General features: G+C 41.6%; 1 protein-coding gene across 3 annotated transcripts in view; it reads left to right on the top strand.

Moving 5' to 3' along the window:
• ENPP2 (ectonucleotide pyrophosphatase/phosphodiesterase 2) overlaps window positions 1-21026 on the top strand; it is a 98538-nt gene that overhangs the window by 24446 nt on the left and 53066 nt on the right. For 2 of the 3 annotated variants that reach the window (XM_034763517.1, XM_034763519.1), the window contains exons 1-5: window positions 5746-5903; window positions 6214-6316; window positions 12857-13012; window positions 14999-15124; window positions 19760-19820. In XM_034763517.1, the coding sequence (XP_034619408.1) occupies window positions 5871-5903; window positions 6214-6316; window positions 12857-13012; window positions 14999-15124; window positions 19760-19820 (479 nt within the window). In that variant the 5' untranslated portion in view covers window positions 5746-5870. Of the gene's footprint in view, window positions 1-5745; window positions 5904-6213; window positions 6317-12856; window positions 13013-14998; window positions 15125-19759; window positions 19821-21026 lie in introns of those variants that run through there. The other variant, XM_034763518.1, reaches the window with a different exon arrangement.

The raw sequence follows: 21026 nt of genomic DNA, 5'->3' as shown, positions 1-21026 counted from the left end.
TTCAGACTTTGTTCCTTATGTGTTTCCAGGTGTTCTCTTGTGTGGGGAGTGAAGAACAACAGATGATGTCACTCCCTGCCTTATATAGCTTTAGCATATGGTGGAAATCCTTTGTTCCAAAAACAGTTCCCAGCCCAGTTTGTGGAAAAACACAGGCCGCCAAAATGGAGTCCAGAGTCATGTGGGCTGGTCGCATGCCCTTGCAGAGTCATAGCAGCCATTAACTTACAGGCTGGCTGAAACGTCCACAGGAAGGCGATAAACTTCTCCTAAGGCCCATTGTTCTCCCTAATGGCCCATTACCCTGAATGGTTCCTTCACAACCAGCTATTTAGACTGGAAGGGTCTTGTCTAGTGGGTGTCACCCAGGTTGGACTATATGTGAAATACTGATACATAGTCAATATTCATAACTTCAGGTACAAAAGTGATACATGCATACAAATAGAATAATCATATTCAGCAAATCATAACTTTTCCCATGACCTGTCTTGTACAAAATGCATCATAATTATGCCATAATCATATCATAATAATATCACTAAGAAGAATATGAGGTGTAGTGTCACAGGGCTAATTTAATGCTTTGCATTCTGGGAGTAATACAGTAAGCAGTAACATGGCTGTATGTTAAACAGCAGAAAAAGCTAAGGGCATAATCCCACAAACACTGAAGCATGTGAGTAACTAATCGTATGAGTAGAACTCAATGGGACTAGACATATAAGTACAGTTACTCACGTGCTTAAGTGTCCTAAATTCTTGACATTTATCTTCTGAATGTTTCTTTTTGCTTATTCAGCTACATCTGACCTTATATTTCAACCTCAAATACACAATAAGAGTAGCTTATAAATGCAATATTAATTCCTGTGGATTCTTATGCAACTCATTTAAAGTGTATTTCATTTTAATTGTAAGACTTTCTTTGTACCTCTGCACTGTATTTTTATTTCCATTAGATAATGCTGGTCATAAACAATAATTTATTCATACCTTACTTATGCCTTTTTTCTTTGTTTAAAAAATAAAATGTGTATTTTTGATTGGTGGAGTCATTCTTCTGTTCCCAGTAAAATGACAACTAATTGCTGAAGACCCCCTGCTTAAATAAGGATTAGTAGTTTTGTTCATGTTAATGAATTCCTCCTGTGTTACTAGGATGCTTTGAGGCAGAATCTTCATTACAGAAAAAGTGATTGTCAGATTGTCAGTGTGAATGTGTGATCAGTTCAGAACTACTAGAAAATATATAGCAAATATCACAGAAAAAGTATAATAAATGATAAAATTAGCATGTTTAGAGTTACTCCTAGGGGAATTCTGTGACAAAATATTAAAAATTCTGCACACAGTATTTTAAAATTCTGCAACTTTTATTTGTCAAAATAACACTACCTAATCACACCAGTTTCAATTATTTTGGTAATTTATTTCAAAATACCTATCAGCAAGTATATCAGCAACAATACAGACTCCACAAAATTTCCCCCCAGGAGTAGAGAGTTAAAGAAACCCGTATGACAACCAAGTTCCTGTTTCTCTGCCCCGTTCCCTCCCTGCCAGAGCCCAGCCGGGGGGCCAGACACCCACAACCCCTCCCCCTTTAGAGCCCAGACACAATGCCCCCCCCGCCAATACACCCCACACCCCCCCCCCCCCCCCCCCGCCACGCCCCCCCCCGCTCAGATACCCGCACCCCTTTGCCTCCAGAGGCCAGCCACAGCCCCCCCCTTGCCCAGATACCTGCACCCCATCCCACCCCCAGCCCAGCCATGCCTCCCCTAGCCCAGGCACCTGTCTCCCTCCTCCCACAGAGCCTAGGGATCCAGAGGGAAAAACAGCCTCATACTTGGTCCCAGGCCTGCATGGAGATTCCCCTGCACTGCTATCTCCTTCCCTCAGGGCATGCTGGGAACTGCAGCTGCCAGGAACCCTCTAGCTGCCTCCTCTTTCCCCCGGCAGCGTCTTTTAGGTGTGAGCTGGGCTCTGCCAAGTCCAGAGGCCCCTAGTGGTGGCCAGAAACACTGCAACCCATTTCTGTGGGGGAAAGGAAATTCTGTGCACACAACATTAATTTCTGCAAAATTCTGCAATTCCCCCAGGAGAATACAGTGCTTATCACCCATAGATCTTAAAGGACATGATGAAGGATAGTAAATATCATTATACCCATATTACAAAATAGGAAACATAAGCCCAGATCTTCATCTAGTGTGAATCAGTGCAGCTCCATTGACTTCAGTGGAGCTATGCCAATTTACACCAGTTCAGGATCTATCCATAAGACACAAAGTTTCAAATTCCCCCACTGATATTTTTAATACTTCCGTTTTCTGGGCCTCCAGTTTTCAGACATATTGGAGCTGATTTTCAGAAGTACTGAGCCATCTACAACTTCAGCAGACGTTCAGCACCTTGGAAAATCAGGCCAAAGGTGTCTCAACTTGGGCACTCACAATCAGAACTAGTTCTGAAAATGCGATTGTAAATGACTTACCCAGTGAGTCAGTGGCAGAGATTGTAATAGAACTCAGGAATCCTGAATCCCAGTCTCATGTCTGGGCCACTGGACCAAGGATTTCATTAATTTTGACATGCAGTGTCTGTTACAAATTTGCTCTGTGATGATTTCGGCTTTCTCTTATAATTCTTATGATACATTGCTATTGTTACACAGCAAAATATGTTCATGGATGACATTGTACAACAGGGTTTAGAAATGCCAAGTGTTCTTGTATGGTCCACTTTGTCAAATTTGCGTCAAGGTCAAACTGCAACAGGAGCTAAAGATGTTAAATTCCATAGGGCTATGAGGATAGGCCTCAGAAAATGTGTGCTGTGTGGTGAATAGATTAAAGGACTAGCTGTTTTTCTTCCTTCAGTTATGGGTTTAGAGTCTGAAATTAAGTGCAGCAAGTTAGCAACTTTAAAATCTGTAAAAAGAACAGGAGTACTTGTGGCACCTTAGAGACTAACAAATTTATTAGAGCATAAGCTTTCGTGGACTACAGCCCACCGTCCACGAAAGCTTATGCTCTAATAAATTTGTTAGTCTCTAAGGTGCCACAAGTACTCCTGTTCTTTTTACAGATTTTAAAGTTGCTAACTTGCTGCACTTAATTTCAGACTCTAAACCCATAACTGAAGGAAGAAAAACAGCTAGTCCTTTAATCTATTCACCACACAGCACACATTTTCTGAGGCCTATCCTCATAGCCCTATGGAATTTAACATCTTTAGCTCCTGTTGCAGTTTGACCTTGACGCAAATTTGACAAAGTGGACCATACAAGAACACTTGGCATTTCTAAACCCTGTTGTACAATGTCNAAAAGAACAGGAGTACTTGTGGCACCTTAGAGACTAACAAATTTATTAGAGCATAAGCTTTCGTGGACGGTGGGCTGTAGTCCACGAAAGCTTATGCTCTAATAAATTTGTTAGTCTCTAAGGTGCCACAAGTACTCCTGTTCTTTTTGCGGATACAGACTAACACGGCTGCTACTCTGAAACCTGTTAAAATCTGTAAACACTCATACATGAGGACTGGCTTCAGCTATTGCAGTTGTTTATGCAGCTATGTCTGGAACTTTGTGTCGCTATCAACAAAGAAAATGAAGGAATATACAACAGATAATTTACGGGTGTTCATATGCTCCTATGTTAAGAGCTCCCTGTTAAAATAGTGCTACTAAATTGGCGTGATTTCTTTCTAGAGTCCCAATTTAGCTCACTGTCTCTCGCTTAATTGCTAAATCACACCAGCCAGAGATGCCTTTTATCCCGGGTGCTCAGAAAATACCCCCAAAGAGCACATATTTGCAACAGATTGCATCAAACGGTAGAGTGGTTTCTTTAAAGGACACCTTGCAAGTTTCTAGGTCTTTACCCCCACTCACAATCATTTCCAGTTACACAAACTGAACACCGTGTCTTGTTCTCTCAATCACGTCGTATATATTTTCAGGAACAAAATAGAAACATTTCTACCGAAGCGCAGCTTCATACGAGTTGCTTTGCCAAGAGGTGATGCCTCCCCGTTTGGTGATGAGAAAGCCTTTTTGTTTCAGTGAGGAGGGAGAAAAATGAATCGGTTCCTCAGTCCTTCCCCCCTGCTCAGTGTGAGTGCAGGCGCATGACACAACTTTCGCGCACACAGGGTTTATCGCAGGCTACGGACAAACTTTGTCGTGGGAGCCCCTTGTTAAAAGGTTGCCAAGCAGCACCTCGCTGCAGGGATCCGCGGAAGCCTGGATGGAGAAGTGGACTTCAGCATGCAGTGCAGTCTGTAATCCGACCATCCAGGTCATTTTCAAACCAGCCAAACTGGGGCAGGGTAAAATACGGGCTCAACTCTTGACCTATCTACTCAGCGACCCTATTGCAAGCAAGATCCCCTATCGTAGCACGCATGCTCTGGTTTGTTTAGCCCTAGCTGCGGAGTAAATCGAGCATGTCTTTTTTTTTCAATCGTCTGCATAATTTCATTGAGAACAGAAGCCGCCTTGGCTTCTGCTCCCCGTGATTACGCCCCCTGTGGTTTGCGTGGCGAAGATACAGCTGCGCCAGAAGCCCACTTTCTGTTCACACCCGCATGAAAAAGAATCGAGGGCGGCTTCTGTTAAAGGCTGTGCGATAAGGTGTGGCTAGTAAACAAGGGTGGGTTTTAGCCCTGCCTAGTAAGGAGAGGTTACGAAGCGAGAGTGGTTATTGCTTGAGCGCGGCTTCTAATGGGAGCGCTCTGGTATGTGTTTAAACTGGTTTATTTAAAAAAAGTCTTACTGGACTCCTTCATGCAAACCCTCTAATATGTGATGACTCTCCAGGAAGCTAGGAAAGTCCGGGGTTAGATTGACAAATTTTGACTCTGTCCCTTTAAGTGTAGTTGTTAGTAAAAAGACGCTTTCAGGAGATAAAAAAGGTGGTGAACTAACTTGGTAAATAATTTGCCTTAGCAAATAACATTTAAACCACCAGCGTGAACCATAATTCTATGCACCGTTATCGTCTGCTCTGCAGAGAGAGCTGCTTATCAACGCGGCTGAACTCTGAATGTTGTGATATATATATTTTTAAAAGGCACATAAGGAAGGGGGAGGCTGAAATTTCACGTTCTTTTAGATATGTTGGGTTTTCAACATGCGTGGATGCAGTTGCGAGCAGTTACATAAGTACTCTGTGTAGCAATGCAAGGGATCCCAATGCTGGAAAAGTAACCTTATCAGAATTCGTTACACTGCTGGGGATTCTGCCATGAGAACCATTTGGAAACTTTAGACTTAGTTCCCAAGTGTGAGACCAGTGACCGAGTTTATCAAACCGCTAAAAAAAACTTGCGGCTCTTTCACAAAATCAGCGGAGTTATTGTGTGTGCGGTTTTTTTTTTTATTCTCTCAAAGTTAACTACACTGAAATCCTCGCTTGCAAGTTTTCTCATGTTTGAAGATGGCAACAGAAATTTTCATTCCCTAGCCCAAGAGGTTTTTCAGTTCTAGCAAGATGAAAACACATTGGTTTCTTTTTTAACCGTGTTACTTTTGTGAGGAGAATAAAATGAACGTGAACTGGTATTGGCCACAGCAACATGAGAAAACCCTGCCTGGGCAGAGGAAACCACATAAAAGTGTGTGTGTACATTTTGTGGGGGAGGGGGGGAGAGAGGATGATGCCTGCAGCTTCTTGCACTCAGAGCTGCGATTTGTGAGTGAAACATGATGAAATCACCCTTGGACAAATCAAATGAGCCTGTCAACCTCACCAGGTGGGATTAGTTGTAGCTAATAGACTGAACTCACGGAGCAAACAGCACTGCACTCAATATAAAGAAAAAGAGAGCATACTGTGAAGGCTTTTCAAGAATTCTCTAGTATGGCTAAGAAAAGCTGTTTCCAGTTACATCAGGTAGGGAAGGAAAGGAAAGGAAAAGAAAAGAGCATGTTTGTGTAGAAAGGAGGACTAACCAGTGTCTCCTGAAAAACTTCCTATAAAAAGAAACATTTGAGCTTTTAAATCAGATGTCTTATTCATAAGTCCCCTTCTGGTTTTGATTACTCTAAAATTGTGACTGTCATTTACTGTTCCAGTAATAGGAACTGGAGTGACTAGCAACTCAAACAATATATCTGGTCCCTCCTTTTTTTCAATCGCAATACTCTTAAATTTGGATTCTTGTTTTGCTTAGTTTGATCATTTTGCTCTCTTACTTTTGCAGGTAATATCCTTATTTGCTTTTGCCTTTGGGGTTAACGTCTGTGTAGGATTTACAGCAAATCGATTCAGAAGATCTGAAGACTGGGATGAGGGTGCAATCTCAGGTACAGTAAATGACAAACTGTACATCTCACTAACCTTATGTTATATACCATGGTTAGAAACCACTCCCACTCTGTTCCTTTTAGTTCTGGGTAGTGAAGAGTACCGGTGTGTTAACAAGCCTGAGTCTGTTGACCTTTGCGACTCACCTATAGGTTACCTGTTTACTTAAACTTTTGCTCTGTGTGCATGTGACTATGGAGAATTAAGCTTATTTTAGAGTTGAGTTAACTTAGTCTGATATTGTAATTGATTGTTGTACACTGTGCCTGACTTTTTATTCAATGAGCCCACTGAATAGGTTCAGTTAGTAAATTAAAATAAATGTAACTTGATCAGGTAATTCCCAAGTTCACAATTTTCATTCAACTAGCTAGAGAAGAAATTTGTGCAGTACTCGTTTGGTCAGGCTCATTTCAAGTCTAGAGTCACTGAGAATAAATAGCTTCTTAGATTTCTGTATCTGCTAGTCATGCTGATTTGTGAACAGTAGACACCAGACAACTAACTGGAGGAGGGAAGGGGTGATATCAGCAGGTGTTAATGTTGGGAACTGCATGAAGCAGATGTGCTGTCAGTCATATATTTTTTTCTTCAGTTACACATCCTCTTCTGGGTGGAAAAGAGAGAGGACATGCCACAACAGAGACTTTAGTTTATATTTTGTTGGGAAACATAGGATTTTATTTCCTGAGGCATGCTCCAAGTGGAAAAACCTATAAAATGGAAAAGGATTTTTTTTTTTTGAAGGGGGGGGGGGGAGTAGTCTTGACTTATGTCTCTGTTCCTTCCTTTGGCATGAAAAAGGAAGCTTGTGGTAATTGACTTTGACTTGGTTAATATAGCTGAAATGAAAGGGTTTCATTTACAATACCCAACTATAACGATAGGATGAGAACTTTCATAAAGAAATTGCTTGTTCACAGTGACTTGAGTAAGTTGTGTTCCCAGTAAGGAGTTTGTTAGGTTCCCCCTCACCTTCCCCAGAATTGGTGTCTACTCAACACATTTATCAGTGTGGCTGACTTAGTAAGGACATTTAGGTAATGAAAAAGGATGTTGCTTCTGGATTTTTTTCCTGTATAAAGAGCACCTCCTGCTTTGCTGCAAAAACATAAATGGCTCCTATTACTTTCCTCTTAGCATGTCTCTCCTCAGATGTTAAGGTAGTATGCCTGATCTGTTTGTAGCAATAATGGTAAGGCCTGTGTTTCATGGTTTCCACATACAGACTGTCACTTGTTTTGGTTTGATCAGTACAAGGACAGCCAATTGTTTGGAATATAGCAATAAGAGACAGCAAGTGAGGGTTTCCTCTCTTGTTTTTTATGTCAACCAAGTTACTTCCAATATATCAAAGTTAATTTATAATGGAAACAGGATGTAAAATCTGAGATAATAGAATCTATATACAAATGTAATAAATGGAAGAGCTCAGTTGCCCTCTATGATGGGAAACTACCCTGCACAAGAGTAAACTGGTTTTAACTGGTAACAAATTTTAAGTGCTCTGATCAAAGGAGTCTACTTATGTCTTTGAAATTATTAATCACATATGACTCCCATTAATAGTAATGGAAACTGCATATGGAAATAGTCTACTTAGAAACCCAGTCCAATGAAATGCCAAGCTAAAAGATTACTGCAGGTTCTCGTTCAACTCCATTGAGTTTTGGCATATGTATTTACATGTATCTTGATGTCTGCATCATAATCTTATAGGATTGACATAGCTGTTGGAAAAACTAAGATTAAAAGAATGTTTTCACCATTCGTTGTTATACATGAGTGGTGTCTTGTCTTAACTGGTGTGTACTATAGCACTTTCAAATTCCAAACCTTGTCATTCTAGTACTGCTTTATGAATCCAGACTATCATGACTTTAACTCTATTACATACTAATGACAAAGTAGTAGTAAGTGCTAAAGAATTCATCTAAACGATGTTAAACTGAATCTTTTAACATTTAATAAGCGGTCAGTATTTGTACACAACAAATAGCTGAATTAAAATAACATCTAAGGTCCTAAGTCCCCCAAAACAGGGGAAATTAATAACTGATTCTGCCATTTCTTAACTTGACCTATTACTATAAGTTTAGGTAGAGTATAGGTCTTCTAGACCTGTTGTTAAGTAGCTTCAGAATGTGTGGTCTTAGTATAGTATCCTCTTGAACCATATTACTTAAGCACAACAGGATGGTCTTATTGTCAGGATGGGAGCTAAAATCTGTTTCCTAGATCTGTGAATGTGGGAACCTGGATACTAATCACATGTGTATTTTTAAGCATACAATTCCATGATTAGTTGTATTTATACCAGAACGATTATGATACACTTTAAATGGTCTCGCATTGAAATCTTGTCCATTTCAATGGCACTTTGCAAAATATAGTATAAATAATATGCAGTGACACTGCTGCTCCAAAACTCTTCAAATAACTGTTTTTCCTGCTATGTATATGTAGCCATTGCCTAATTCTTACCATGCAGTTTCTCTACTAAGGATAATGCAAACATGCCTGAGTAGTTGCCATAGGATGGAAGTCGTACTGGAAGCAGTCTGTGTGTCTATTGCAAATAGACTGCATTTTTGATCACATAATCCAATGTAGTGAAACCAACCAATTTGATATGGCACTCTTCTAGGTGGATATAGCATTTCCAGGCTCTGTGTTATCATTTACATAACAAACAAAAGGCAACATGCCTCCATAGGATTTCTTCCCTTAATCAGTGGTATACCACTTCACCCAAAGTTCTCCTTAAAGAACAACAATAGTTTGAGCTTAACTTGCAAAAACTGAAGTTCCAAAAAAAGATATAAACCGCTCTAGTTAAAGGGGGAAAACTCCTGAAGTTCAAAGGCAGCTACAGTCTTCTCTTTCTCCAGCAGGATCCAGACTTGATGGCTTAGAAGCTCCTGCCCATCTAGGAATTTTCAGAAAAATTCATAACTTCATATTCAATGCAGGAGCATCTGACAACTCCAACCTGGTACTTAGTTAGCAGCAGTGCAGCTCCTATAAAGCTGACAATACTTGTTCAAACAATTCTGCACACATCAGGACCCTGGCCACAGCTGGGTGCATGACCTGCAAGTTTGTGGTTCAGCCTCAAAAGCAAGGTCAATTGAAGCAAACCATTGAACAGTCTTGATATCCAGTGGCTACGGGTGTTAAAATGAGTCCTCTTGGTGATATGATGTGAAGTGTCTTACAGTAACTCAACCCATGGGTATAACCAATGTGTTAACTCAGACGTCGTATCCAGCTACTGTTAAATTGTAATCTGCAGTTTGTCACATGAGTAGTAAAGGCATATACTATATTTGTCAGATGCATGGAAAATAACAAAAGATCTATAGCTGAATGACTTCCTACCTAGAAGATAATGGAAACTATTCTTCCCCACAGCTAACACTAAGTCATTGAGATACTACTTCAAACACTGCGGACAGACAGTTGCTTATATAACATGCAGTAAGACTCACCAAATTTTCCTTTGTAAATAGACATTGGCGTGTGGTTTTCAACAGCGTTATGGAGTAGTCTCCCCACTATGCAAAGACCCCATTGAAAGTAACTTAATTCCACTGAAATGAATAGGGCAATGGTAATATTACGGAGCAATCTGAAATAACATCTTTGATTCTCACACTCAAACTTGCCGTATCTGGGTCTTGGGTCTTAAAACAAAGATACAACATGTAAGATAAAGAAGCAAGAGACGTTAAAAGTGTCCAGCACTCCTCAGCAGCTGGTGTTGAGAATAATGGGACAGATAGCAGCAGACCATTTCTGAAAATCTGTCCATGCTAAGTATCTAAATGAGTGCTGGATGTTTCAGGAAAATTAGGCCCTTAATATTCATTGAAATGAATCTTCATGTGTTAAATTTTACAGCAATCTCAAAAGTCCTCCCATAAATTTGGAGTGTTTTAATATATGAGAGAGAGAGAGGCAATTCTGTGCAGAGTGGACATAAATTTGAATTTGGAAGTAGATGTCCCTTCTAAAGTCTAGTTGTCATACTGGAATAAAGAATTAGTGCAGTAATGACACTTTTTAAAAAACTTCTTACAGCTTCAAAGAGGTTCCAGTGTCCTGTCTGTGAAAGAAACTTGAGCTGACATACATGCTCTGGTTTAAAACAGATGGATCTGATTGTTTTTCATAAGCCCAGGGCAGCCACAGCCTCTGCTGACGTCAGTGAGAGAAGCTGGTGCTTGGCACTTCAGCAGATTGGGCCCAAATGATTTAAAAAGGACACCAGGATTAACTGGGAATCACATATGCTCTACATATCAATGCCTATTGTGGAGTAATAGGCTTTAATATATCATTTGTGGTTTTGATTGGAACAATACAGAAGCTCCCATGTTGTTTAAAGCTGAAGAATGTTTTGAATCAGCCCTTATTTATTTTTCCGGATACCAGAAGCAATTAGTCCCTGTGTTAGTAAACTCCTGGTAAAACTACATCTTTCAGAATTCATCTGGTTTTGTACTAGGGATTATGGGAAGAAGAAACAAATGTAAAGCATAGAATTTTGCTTGGTCGTGGCCACTGCCGAAACAAACAAGACGACTGATTTCAGTAACTGAAGGAAAAACTCATGTATGCATGTTGCCAGCACAGATACAAAGATTTAGCCCTATGGCATTTTTAAATGGCCAAAATATTTTAAAATGGCTTCATCAAGGGAATGCTGAGTAGTTCCTAACTGAAGGGATACTCCCATGCTCTTACATAGAGTATTTTACTTACACACACCCTACTTGACCGAAAAACTACAATAGCAAAGAAAAATATTAAGCCATCTAATGTTACTTTCTGCCCCACATATGTGCACATACCTTATACTACCATGCCGTACGACTTTAACTCTGTCCCCTAGCTTCTCCAGTCTTCCCACATTGCCTTTACCAAGTGACTCATTCGAAACCCATAAGAGTGCCTTCCTACCTTCAGGGGCACTGGAACAATTTGTGTTGGGGGGGGAGGGGCTCTGAGATGCATTGAAGCAAACTGTAAGCTTAGGCCTTGGCTACACTGGCAATTCACAGTGCTGCACTTGCTGCGCTCAGGGGTGTGAAAAAACACCCCCCCCCCCCAAGCGCAGCAAGTGCAGCGCTGTAAAGCGCCAGTGTAATCCGCGCCTGCAGCGCTGCACGCTCTCTCGCAGCGCTGCAAGCTATTCCCCTCGGAGAGGCGGAGTACTTGCAGCGCTGTGCGACTACACTCGCGCTTCACAGCGCTGCCATGGCAGCACTGTGAATCCGCGAGTGTAGCCAAGGCTTTTGATGGAAATCACTTCAAGCTAGGGGTACAGCAGCTAAGTTCCAGCACCTATGCCTACCGTATGCTCCCACAACTAAGTGTTGGGATGATGATTTTGTTTGGGGAAGATTATTCTCCCCCCATTCTGCTGACGGATAAACTTTCAGCTATGTAGAACAGCAGCAGAAAATGGCCCGTAATCCACAATATTTTCCAAAAGTACCTGTTAAATCGGATCTACTTAAGATTTATGCCCTACTAATTTTATGTAGATATTTCAACAAGAAATAGTCTGACTGCTGCTGACAAACTTCATCCCCTAACTGGTTTCAAATACTTCCTATTTAAAAATTCAATAAAAGAAATCAAAAGGTACTGTGAAACTTCATACTCAAAACACCTACCTAGGAAGAAAAACTTGAATATATGCTCTATTTTTAGCCCATGTCATAAAGCATTCTTAACCATGGAGTCACAAACAGCCTCCCCATAATATATTTTGGTGTCATAGGGGATATTCCTAGCCAGGAGAGTATAGCTTTTGTCCCACTTCAGGGTCCCTTACCCCCAATGAATCATTGCTGTCTAATGCTTGCTTTATTAATGGACTCAGTTTCTTGCTTTATGAATGGTCTACAGTTTCTGAATCAGTGTTATTGCTGAAAGTTTTGTTTTTATAGTTTAATGCTCTACAGAAGCCCACCAAAAAAGCATTTCCTCACTTTATTGGCCACTAACTCAATTTGTTGAGTATCATACAGTTTCCTTTCACTGCAGTGTTGATGTGGCACCTTACAGTACAGTAAACAGAATCCTGCTGACTGTCATGTAGACTTGCGGTTCCTTTCCATGCTAACTGCCCAGTTGAGCATGAAAATGTCATGCAGTTTTTAACTGCAAAAGCCTGTTTTTGGCAAGTATTTGAAGCTCCCATAACTGGGCCTCTGAAACTTTATTTCTGCTAATGATTGCTTGATTATTATGGACTTAAGCCAGGTGCCATTCTTTGCAGGACGTTATCACAGCATGCTGCTTACCCTTTCTCTCCCCTCCCCCCAAAAGAAGAACCTTTTTTTTGAGTTAATTAGACTTTTGCTTCTGTCAACACCCAAGGTGCTTCTCCTTTTCCTTTCCCTTCACCTCCCTCTGCTGTAACAAGGCAGCTGAAGTTTCATTACTCAGAGTCGCACTAGTTTGAGCAATCACTCACCAGCCATTGATGGCCTGACAAATGTTGCCCTGTTTCTTATTCCATGCAGTCCTGTCAGATTCCCCCTGGATCAGTACTTCTGGGTCCTGCAAAAGCAGATGCTTTGAGCTTCAAGAGGCTGAGCCCCCGGGCTGCCGTTGTGACAACCTGTGCAAGAGCTACAACAGTTGCTGCTTCGACTTTGATGAACTATGTTTAAAGACAGGTAGGAGAGCTGTACTCCCCTGTATCTATACACCCTGCTTATAGCTGGCTATGGACTAATGACAGCTGTCAGGGCATGCCTTACTCATCCCGTCTTCAAACACATTCAGCCTTTGTCAATGTGTGGTCCTTGCTTGCTTACTTTAATTTGCGTACTGGTCCTTGTATCTTCCCCAGTTACTGGGTTTTCTTTGCCCCTGCCTTGGTTTCCAGGAAGCATCCTGCACCTTTATTTACATTAGATCCCACCTAAAAAGTAAATTGTATTACTGCAGTGCTCCATGTAAAAACACTAACAGTTAGGCACACGGAGATACTAAAGTTTTCTCCTCTAGTTAGAACAGGAAGTAACTGTGGTAACTATGAGATGTTGTCTTTCTCCCAAATAATGGTGAGTACTTATGGAATGAATGTTCATTCTCATACTGTGGGTTTCATGCCTGTGCAGAGGAGTCCACACAGGTTAATGCGCTGGTTAAATCCCACTGATGGAACCTTTCAGGTTCATTTAATTGGACACTAGGGGGTAGAAAACGTAGCCCTATTAATTGGTGGTGGTTGATGTTGTTAGCTTGATACATGGTGTGGACATTTTTAGAGAGGCTGTCTCGCTACTAACACCTTTTGGAAATTACACTTCCGCATGGCAGAGCATAAAGCTACTGTTTTGTTTCCTAAAATATTGTGTATGTATTTCAGTTATTCACTGTACCAAAAAATATGTAGCTGGATCAGTACAGAGATTAGGTTGACATAGGTGCCTAGTCTTCCTGCCTTTTGAAATCCTTCTGGTTACTTTGGTGAAGGTGAAGAATCACATTTATCTGAGCAGCCAAAAGAGATGACTAGTGTTTCAAATGGAATCAGGAATATCCCCAATTTTCAGCACAAATTATTGCCCCCCTCCCCAGTTTATTTCATTTATATGAAAATGATACTTCCATACAGCTCTGAACATTCTGACCTACCCAGACTTCCATAGGTCATCTTATAACTTCACCTGCTTGGTATCCAGGAAAGAGTGAGTTGATATGATCTGGAAAATTGAGCATAGCTCTGGGGGCCAGGAACTGGGTGTTGGCCTGGGCTGTTTGTGGGGGGCGGGAGGCATGGGGAGCGAGGGGGAGGTGCTGATCTGCGGGGCCCGCCAGTGGGCAGGAGGTGCTGGGGTGGGATGGGGGGAGCTAATAGAGTGGTTGCTGGTGGGTGCTTGGCACTCCCCATTTTGTCCCCATGGGTGCTCCAGCCCTGGAGCACCCACAGAGTTGGCGCCTGTGCTGCTCAACTTGGCTTCAGGACTGTTAATTATGTAGATGGCCTCCCCAGGATTGGAAGGTCGCTTATAAGCCACCTTGTCCAGGGCAGCAGGTTTTGTGCTGTGCAGCACAGACCCTCACCCAATAAGCTTTGATAAAGGGGCTCCTTCCATCTTTGTTTCTCCTGTGTTGAGGAGCTTGGCATGAATAAAAGCCCCAATTGCATGCCATGTTGCTCCCTTTTACATCCCTCCATCTACATAATGATAATTGAATATAGTGGATTCCTAAAGCTACTAATGGTGTGTGTGTGTGTGTGTGTGTGGGGGGGTGTATGTGAGATGTGCTAATATTCATCTCTTATGCTCCAGATCCCTCACCATATCCCTCATTCGGGGGTTAGTGGGGAAGGGGAGAGAAGTTCCTTAACAATATTTTAGCGATGCTTTTGCTGGGTATTAAGTTTGGAAAGTGGCTTAAATGACCGGATCAGAGAGTAAGAAAACTCCCTGCTTGTGAATGGGGAAGCACTCAAAACTTCACACCCGTCTATGGCTCACATCTTCTTTTGTTTATAGTCAACCTATCGATTTCAAACACTGTGCAGATCGCAAACTTCTAAAGCCGACTGTAATGGTTGGGCTAACTTCATGGGATGTTCAACTGAGTGCTATGGACCCTTTTAAAAAATATCATCTTGAATGTTTTCACTTACCGTGTGACTATTTTAGCTCGAGGCTGGGAATGTACCAAAGATCGCTGTGGAGAGGCAAGGAATGAAGAGAATGCCTGTCATTGTTCTGAAGACTGCTTGACCAGAGGAGACTGTTGTACTAATTATCAAGCTGTATGCAAAGGTACATATTTCTATCACTTTTATCTATCCTGAACTGATAGAGGCCAGGCCTGTGGGTAATGCAAAGTATTTTTTTTGTGAAAGTGCCTCCATCCTGCCACTCCCCCACACCATACACACTTCATTTTCTGTTCTTTTGGGGGGTGAGGGGGTAGTTCTAGTTTCTTGTGCCCTAGGCTCAGAGGTGCTATCAGTTCTGTGGAAGCAGTGTGTTTCAGATTTGGTGATGGTGGGAATACTTTCAGTTGGAAGTGATGCTGACAGGCTGACTGGAGAAGAAAAGGATTCTGCATGCTGAGATGGATTCTAAAACACCTTTGAAGTGTATTGTAAAACAAAAACAAATAGTTTAGATGTGCTCAATTGTATTATGGTGAATACAGTACTGTTTAGTGGCCTCAATAAGGACCGGCTTAGCTTTGCTGGGTGTTCCATTTAAAACTAACCCAAACCCAAACCATAAGAGTCTCTGCCCTGAAGCACTTACATTTTGATGTAAGACAAGATGCAAGAGATACATGGTGTGAGGAAAAGGGACGGGTGACAGGAACACATGGTTACCTAGAGTAGGTACGTGCAGGATTAGATGGACTCTTTGTATTCTCTTTAATTACAGGTCACTCTGTTTTTAATGGAAATAGCTTCAATAATCCATTACCACAGTGGGCCGTGAAGGCTTCATTTCCAGTGTAATGTTGATCCTGTTGGAACATATCCTGCCTTGTGTAGGTGTACCTCCTCTATCTGAGTGGGTCTTCTGGCCATTTCAATATGCTTCTGCATGATTCAATAGGATTTACCCAGAGATCAGTCTCAGCTGATGGTTAGCCTCCCCAACTACTCGCTTTCAGAAAAGGTTTTTCTTTGGAATCTTCATTTTCTTCCCCACTTCCTTTCTGCCAAGCAACTCCATACTTTGAGAAGGTGAGGAGGATAGTCCAGATACACACCAGTGTAACTGAGTGCAGAGACTACTTCCTCATCTCCAGTTCTGCAGTGGGGAAGGAAAACTAAATATGCCTCCTCCAGCAAGTTTTAGCAGATTGCATTCTTCCCAACTCCGAAGAATTAATCCTGGCAGATTAATTGTGGTTAAATGCTAGTTGTAGTTCCCAGTTCCTGCCTTTTGAGGTGCCTTTCCTTAGAAAGATAGGACAGAACAAGTAGTTAAAGCCATCCCTTGTTTTAATGTACACAGAACATAGTCCTCATTTAGCCAGCCAATAACAAAAGATCTCTGTGACCATGGGACCATTACAGGAGTGACCTTTCCATAAGAACAGCATCTCCATATTACACTGGTCTACAATTTTTGAGAAGTCGTCTGCTTCAGAGATAAAATGTGCTATTTATTATGTATTTTGATGTGCTGAATTCAAATAGGACAACTAAAACAACTGGCTACTGTTTCTAAGATATTTAAGTTTTTACATTTTATGTCAATATATATTGTGTAGATAGTAGAGTTTTAATCATAAATTGTAAACCTAGGTCTTTTCATGTGTTTATGGTTGCTTTACATGATAATATTTCACCTGTCCTGTTTATGTAACACTTTAAAAATCAGCAAAAGGGTTATATAAATAAAATTTATTATGAAACAAAAGGCAAAAAACTATTCTGTACATAGTTTAGTCCTATTCAGTGTCTACTTGGCGCTTCTTGGCTTGTCTCTTGTATTCATTAACTGGAGCATCTCTTGTCACTGTCCAGCAATAGTCTGCAAGCATTGATGGGCTCCATTTGCCCTGATAGCGTTTCTCCATTGTTGCAATGTCCTGGTGAAATCGCTTGCCGTGCTCGTCGCTCACTGCTCCGCAGTTCGGTGGAAAAAAATCTAGATGAGAGTGCAAAAAATGTATCTTTAGTGACATGTTGCAACCAAGGCTTTTGTATGCCTGGAGGAGGTTTTCCACCAACAACCTGTAGTTGTCTGCCTTGTTGTTTCCGAGAAAATTTATTGCCACTAACTGGAAGGCTTTCCATGCCGTCTTTTCCTTGCCACACAGTGCATGGTCAAATGCATCATCTCGAAGAAGTTCACGAATCTGAGGACCAACAAAGACACCTTCCTTTATCTTAGCTTCACTTAACCTTGGAAATTTTCCACTGAGGTACTTGAAAGCTGCTTGTGTTTTGTCAATGGCCTTGACAAAGTTCTTCATCAGACCCAGCTTGATGTGTAAGGGTGGTAACAAAATCTTCCTTGATTCAACAAGTGGTGGATGCTGAACACTTTTCCTCCCAGGCTCCAATGACTGTCAGAGTGGCCAATCTTTCTTGATGTAGTGGGAATCTCTTGCACGACTATCCCATTCGCAGAGAAAACAGCAGTATTTTGTGTATCCAGTCTGCAGACCAAGCAAGAGAGCAACAACCTTCAAATCGCCACAAAGCTGCCACTGATGTTGGTCATAGTTTATGCACCTCACAAGTTGTTTCATGTTGTCATAGGTTTCCTTCATATGGACTGCATGACCAACTGGAATTGATGGCAAAACATTGCCATTATGCAGTAAAACAGCTTTAAGACTAGTCTTCGATGAATCAATGAACAGTCTCCACTCATCTGGATTGTGAATGATGTTGAGGGCTGCCATCACACCATCGATCTTGTTGCAGGCTACAAGATCACCTTCCATGAAGAAGAATGGGACAAGATCCTTTTGACGGTCACGGAACATGGAAACCCTAACATCACCTGCCAGGAGATTCCACTGCTGTAGTCTGGAGCCCAACAGCTGTGCCTTACTCTTGAGTAGTTCCAAATCCCTGACAAGGTCATTCAGTTCACCTTGTGTTATGAGGTGTGATTCAGAGGAGGAGGATGGGAGAAAATTTGGGTCCTGTGACATTGATGGTTCAGGACCAGAAGTTTCTTCCTCTTCCTCTTCCTCCTCTGACTCAAGTGAGAATGATTCTGGTGCATCAGGAACCGGCAGCCCTTCTCCGTGGGGTACTGGGCGTATAGCTGATGGAATGTTTGGATAATGCACAGTCCACTTTTTCTTCTTTGACACACCTTTCCCAACTGGAGGCACCATGCAGAAGTAACAATTGCTGGTATGATCTGTTGGTTCTCTCCAAATCATTGGCACTGCAAAAGGCATAGATTTCCTTTTCCTGTTCAACCACTGGCGAAGATTTGTTGCACAAGTGTTGCAGCATATGTGTGGGGCCTACCTCTTGTCCTGATCTCCAATTTTGCAGCCAAAATAAAGGTGATAAGCTTTCTTAACCATAGTGGTTATACTGCGCTTTTGTGATGCAAAAGTCACTTCACCACAAACATAGCAGAAGTTATCTGCACTGTTCACACAAGTACGAGGCATCTCTGCTCCCTTTGGCTAAACAGAAATGTGTCCCTTTGCAAAATCAAACACTGACAAATAAGAGCACGACACTGTATGATTTCTAGAGCTGATATAGGGCAATTTGTTCAGCAGAGTGATGTAAGCTTCGTTATGATTGCATCATCCATGACTTCTAGGAATAACATGATGCAATTCATATCATGTATGATGCAATACCAGCTTCAGATTGCATCATTCATTGTTTTGCCTAAAAAACAAGTACTGTCCAAACCCAGCCATAGATTTATTCATAGATCCAGTCAAAGATGTATTTTAGTCATTTCTGGTTTAAATTGAGATCCCTTCCCTTTATAACTCACTTACCCTCCGCCATTCCCAAGTCAAGGGTCATATATACTGACCCAAAGCATATCTTGAAAACTAGAGCCAATCAACAATTTTAAGCATCATTTTCGTTCTCAGTGACCCAGAATTAGTAAAGTTTGACTACATTTATTTCGGAAGCATTTTGGCTGTAGAGCAGTGTTATTGGTTACAAATTTACTTTTTCTTTTACTATTAAATGTGACACTCTAATTCTTGTTCCACTCAAGCAAATACTTCACATCTCTTGCCTATGCCAAGATCATCTCCTTCTTGAGTTCCTCTGTGTCTCTTGCTCTCCCTTATCAGGGCCAATTGGGATTGCTGCTGTTCAAAATTGTATTCTATGCATCTGCTTTTTTTTTTTTTAATTGAGGAAGTACAATTCCTTTTAATAACACCAATGTCATAAAGCAAGTAGCAGTGTCTGATGATCTGACTTTCTTCTGTCCTGTGACAGTATAAAGTGTGTCCCAGGTCTCAATGAGCGTGCAGTGGAAACAGTAGCAAAAAATGTAGTGGAAAATAATTGACTACACAACCTAATACTGTGGTCACACAGTGCCCAAAAGGGGATCAGTTCCAGCTAGGCTATGAAACTAACAATTTGTTAGCAACCAATATGAAAGTATAATGCTGCTTTTGTGCTCTATAACTTTCAAATGTTCAAACCATGTGAAAACTTGCACATAGGATCAAGAAGAAATCCCTTTACTCTGATTTTAAGTCATGCTTTAAACAGGTGCTAATTTTGTACTTCTGATGTTCTTGTTGAACATTGGCATGTAATCAGCACATTCATACTGCTGCCTAGGAGAGCAATGGGTATAGAAACACGTTGCTCACCAAGTATGACAGTATGACCTTTTGTGTGGCGTGTGGGTGGTTTTTTGGTAGTCTGGTACAATTTGTAACTGTATTGACAATTGTTTTAAAAAATGACATTCCTTTCCATATAGGAGAGACTCACTGGGTAGATGATGACTGTGAAGAGATAAAATCTCCTGAATGCCCAGCTGGGTAAGTGCATTTTATTTTGAAGTTGTGGGGAAGACATCTGTTAAAAGAGCTGACTAAATCGTAGCCACTGGCTATAAGTTGATAAACTTGCCTAGTTCACTTCACTTATGCATGCATCTGAACCAATACCTAATTAATTTAGTGGAAGTCTTTCCTTTGACTTCAATAAGCATTGGATCAGACCTGATGCGAGCACCCTTCAGGCCAACTTTCTTTAAACATTACATCCAAAGGTATCCGTCTTATACAGTATTTAAAAACAAATAAGATTCAGTGGTGCTGGAACACTTCTTTTTTTTTTTTTTAATAGTGGGGGTGCTGAAAGCCAGCGAAACTGTAAAGCTGGTGTCCCCAAACTTTTTATCTCCATCCCTCCCCTCCTCCCCCACCCCCCCCCTTGAGCTGGGGCCAGGAGCAGGGCCGTGGTTCCGGGAGGGGGGACTTGAAGAGGGGCCAGGGGGCCGTCAGACTCTGGGCATGGGGCCCTGCGTAAAACCTGCAGCACCCCCCCGCACCCGTAGTTCCCATGCTTATGATTAGATTCTGAAACTTAACTGATTTAGACTATGATTCAGCAAGATATTTAAGCATGTGAATAGCTTTAAGCATGTGTGTAGTCTCATTGAGCCCAATGGGACTGTTTCAGGCACAGCGGAAAGTCCCTAAAAGTGTGGGGGGCCACCGGTTCCCGAACTGTGCCCCTGCCCCTTCTCCCTGAGGCCCTCTCCTTCTGTCGCTCCTCCTTCTGGCCAGTAAAAAGTGAAAGGGACCATGGATCCCTGTTCTGGCACCCCTGGACTTTTCACATGTTTAAAAAAATTAATCATGTGCTTAGGTAACTTGCTGAATCAAGGTCTAAATTTAGATGTAGATATCTAAATAAGGGGACTCTTTCACAGATATACCGGGCATCCACAGCTCCTATTTATTTAAGTGGGAGCTATGGGAGCTTAAGACTTTAGGTACCTAAGAATGAGTTCACTGAGGATACCTAATATTGGGCACCCACGTTTGAAGAAGTTGCTCTCCTGGCCTCTGCATGAGCTTTGGGATCCTTATACATCCTGGCTGTGTTTGCATCTCAAGAGGAGCAATGTGGCTCTTTGTTCTAGGAAAGAATAACAAAATGAGTACTCAGCTTCTTAGAGCAGCTGGTCTCTCTCACATGCTGTTGTGGACATTAAACGTCCTGTGACCCTTGCTCTT

The sequence above is a fragment of the Trachemys scripta genome, chromosome 2 (assembly GCF_013100865.1).
Source record: "Trachemys scripta elegans isolate TJP31775 chromosome 2, CAS_Tse_1.0, whole genome shotgun sequence".
Lineage (NCBI taxonomy): Eukaryota > Metazoa > Chordata > Testudines > Emydidae > Trachemys > Trachemys scripta.
Note: the sequence above shows the minus strand (reverse complement) of the source record. Positions and strands in the feature narration are given on the sequence as shown.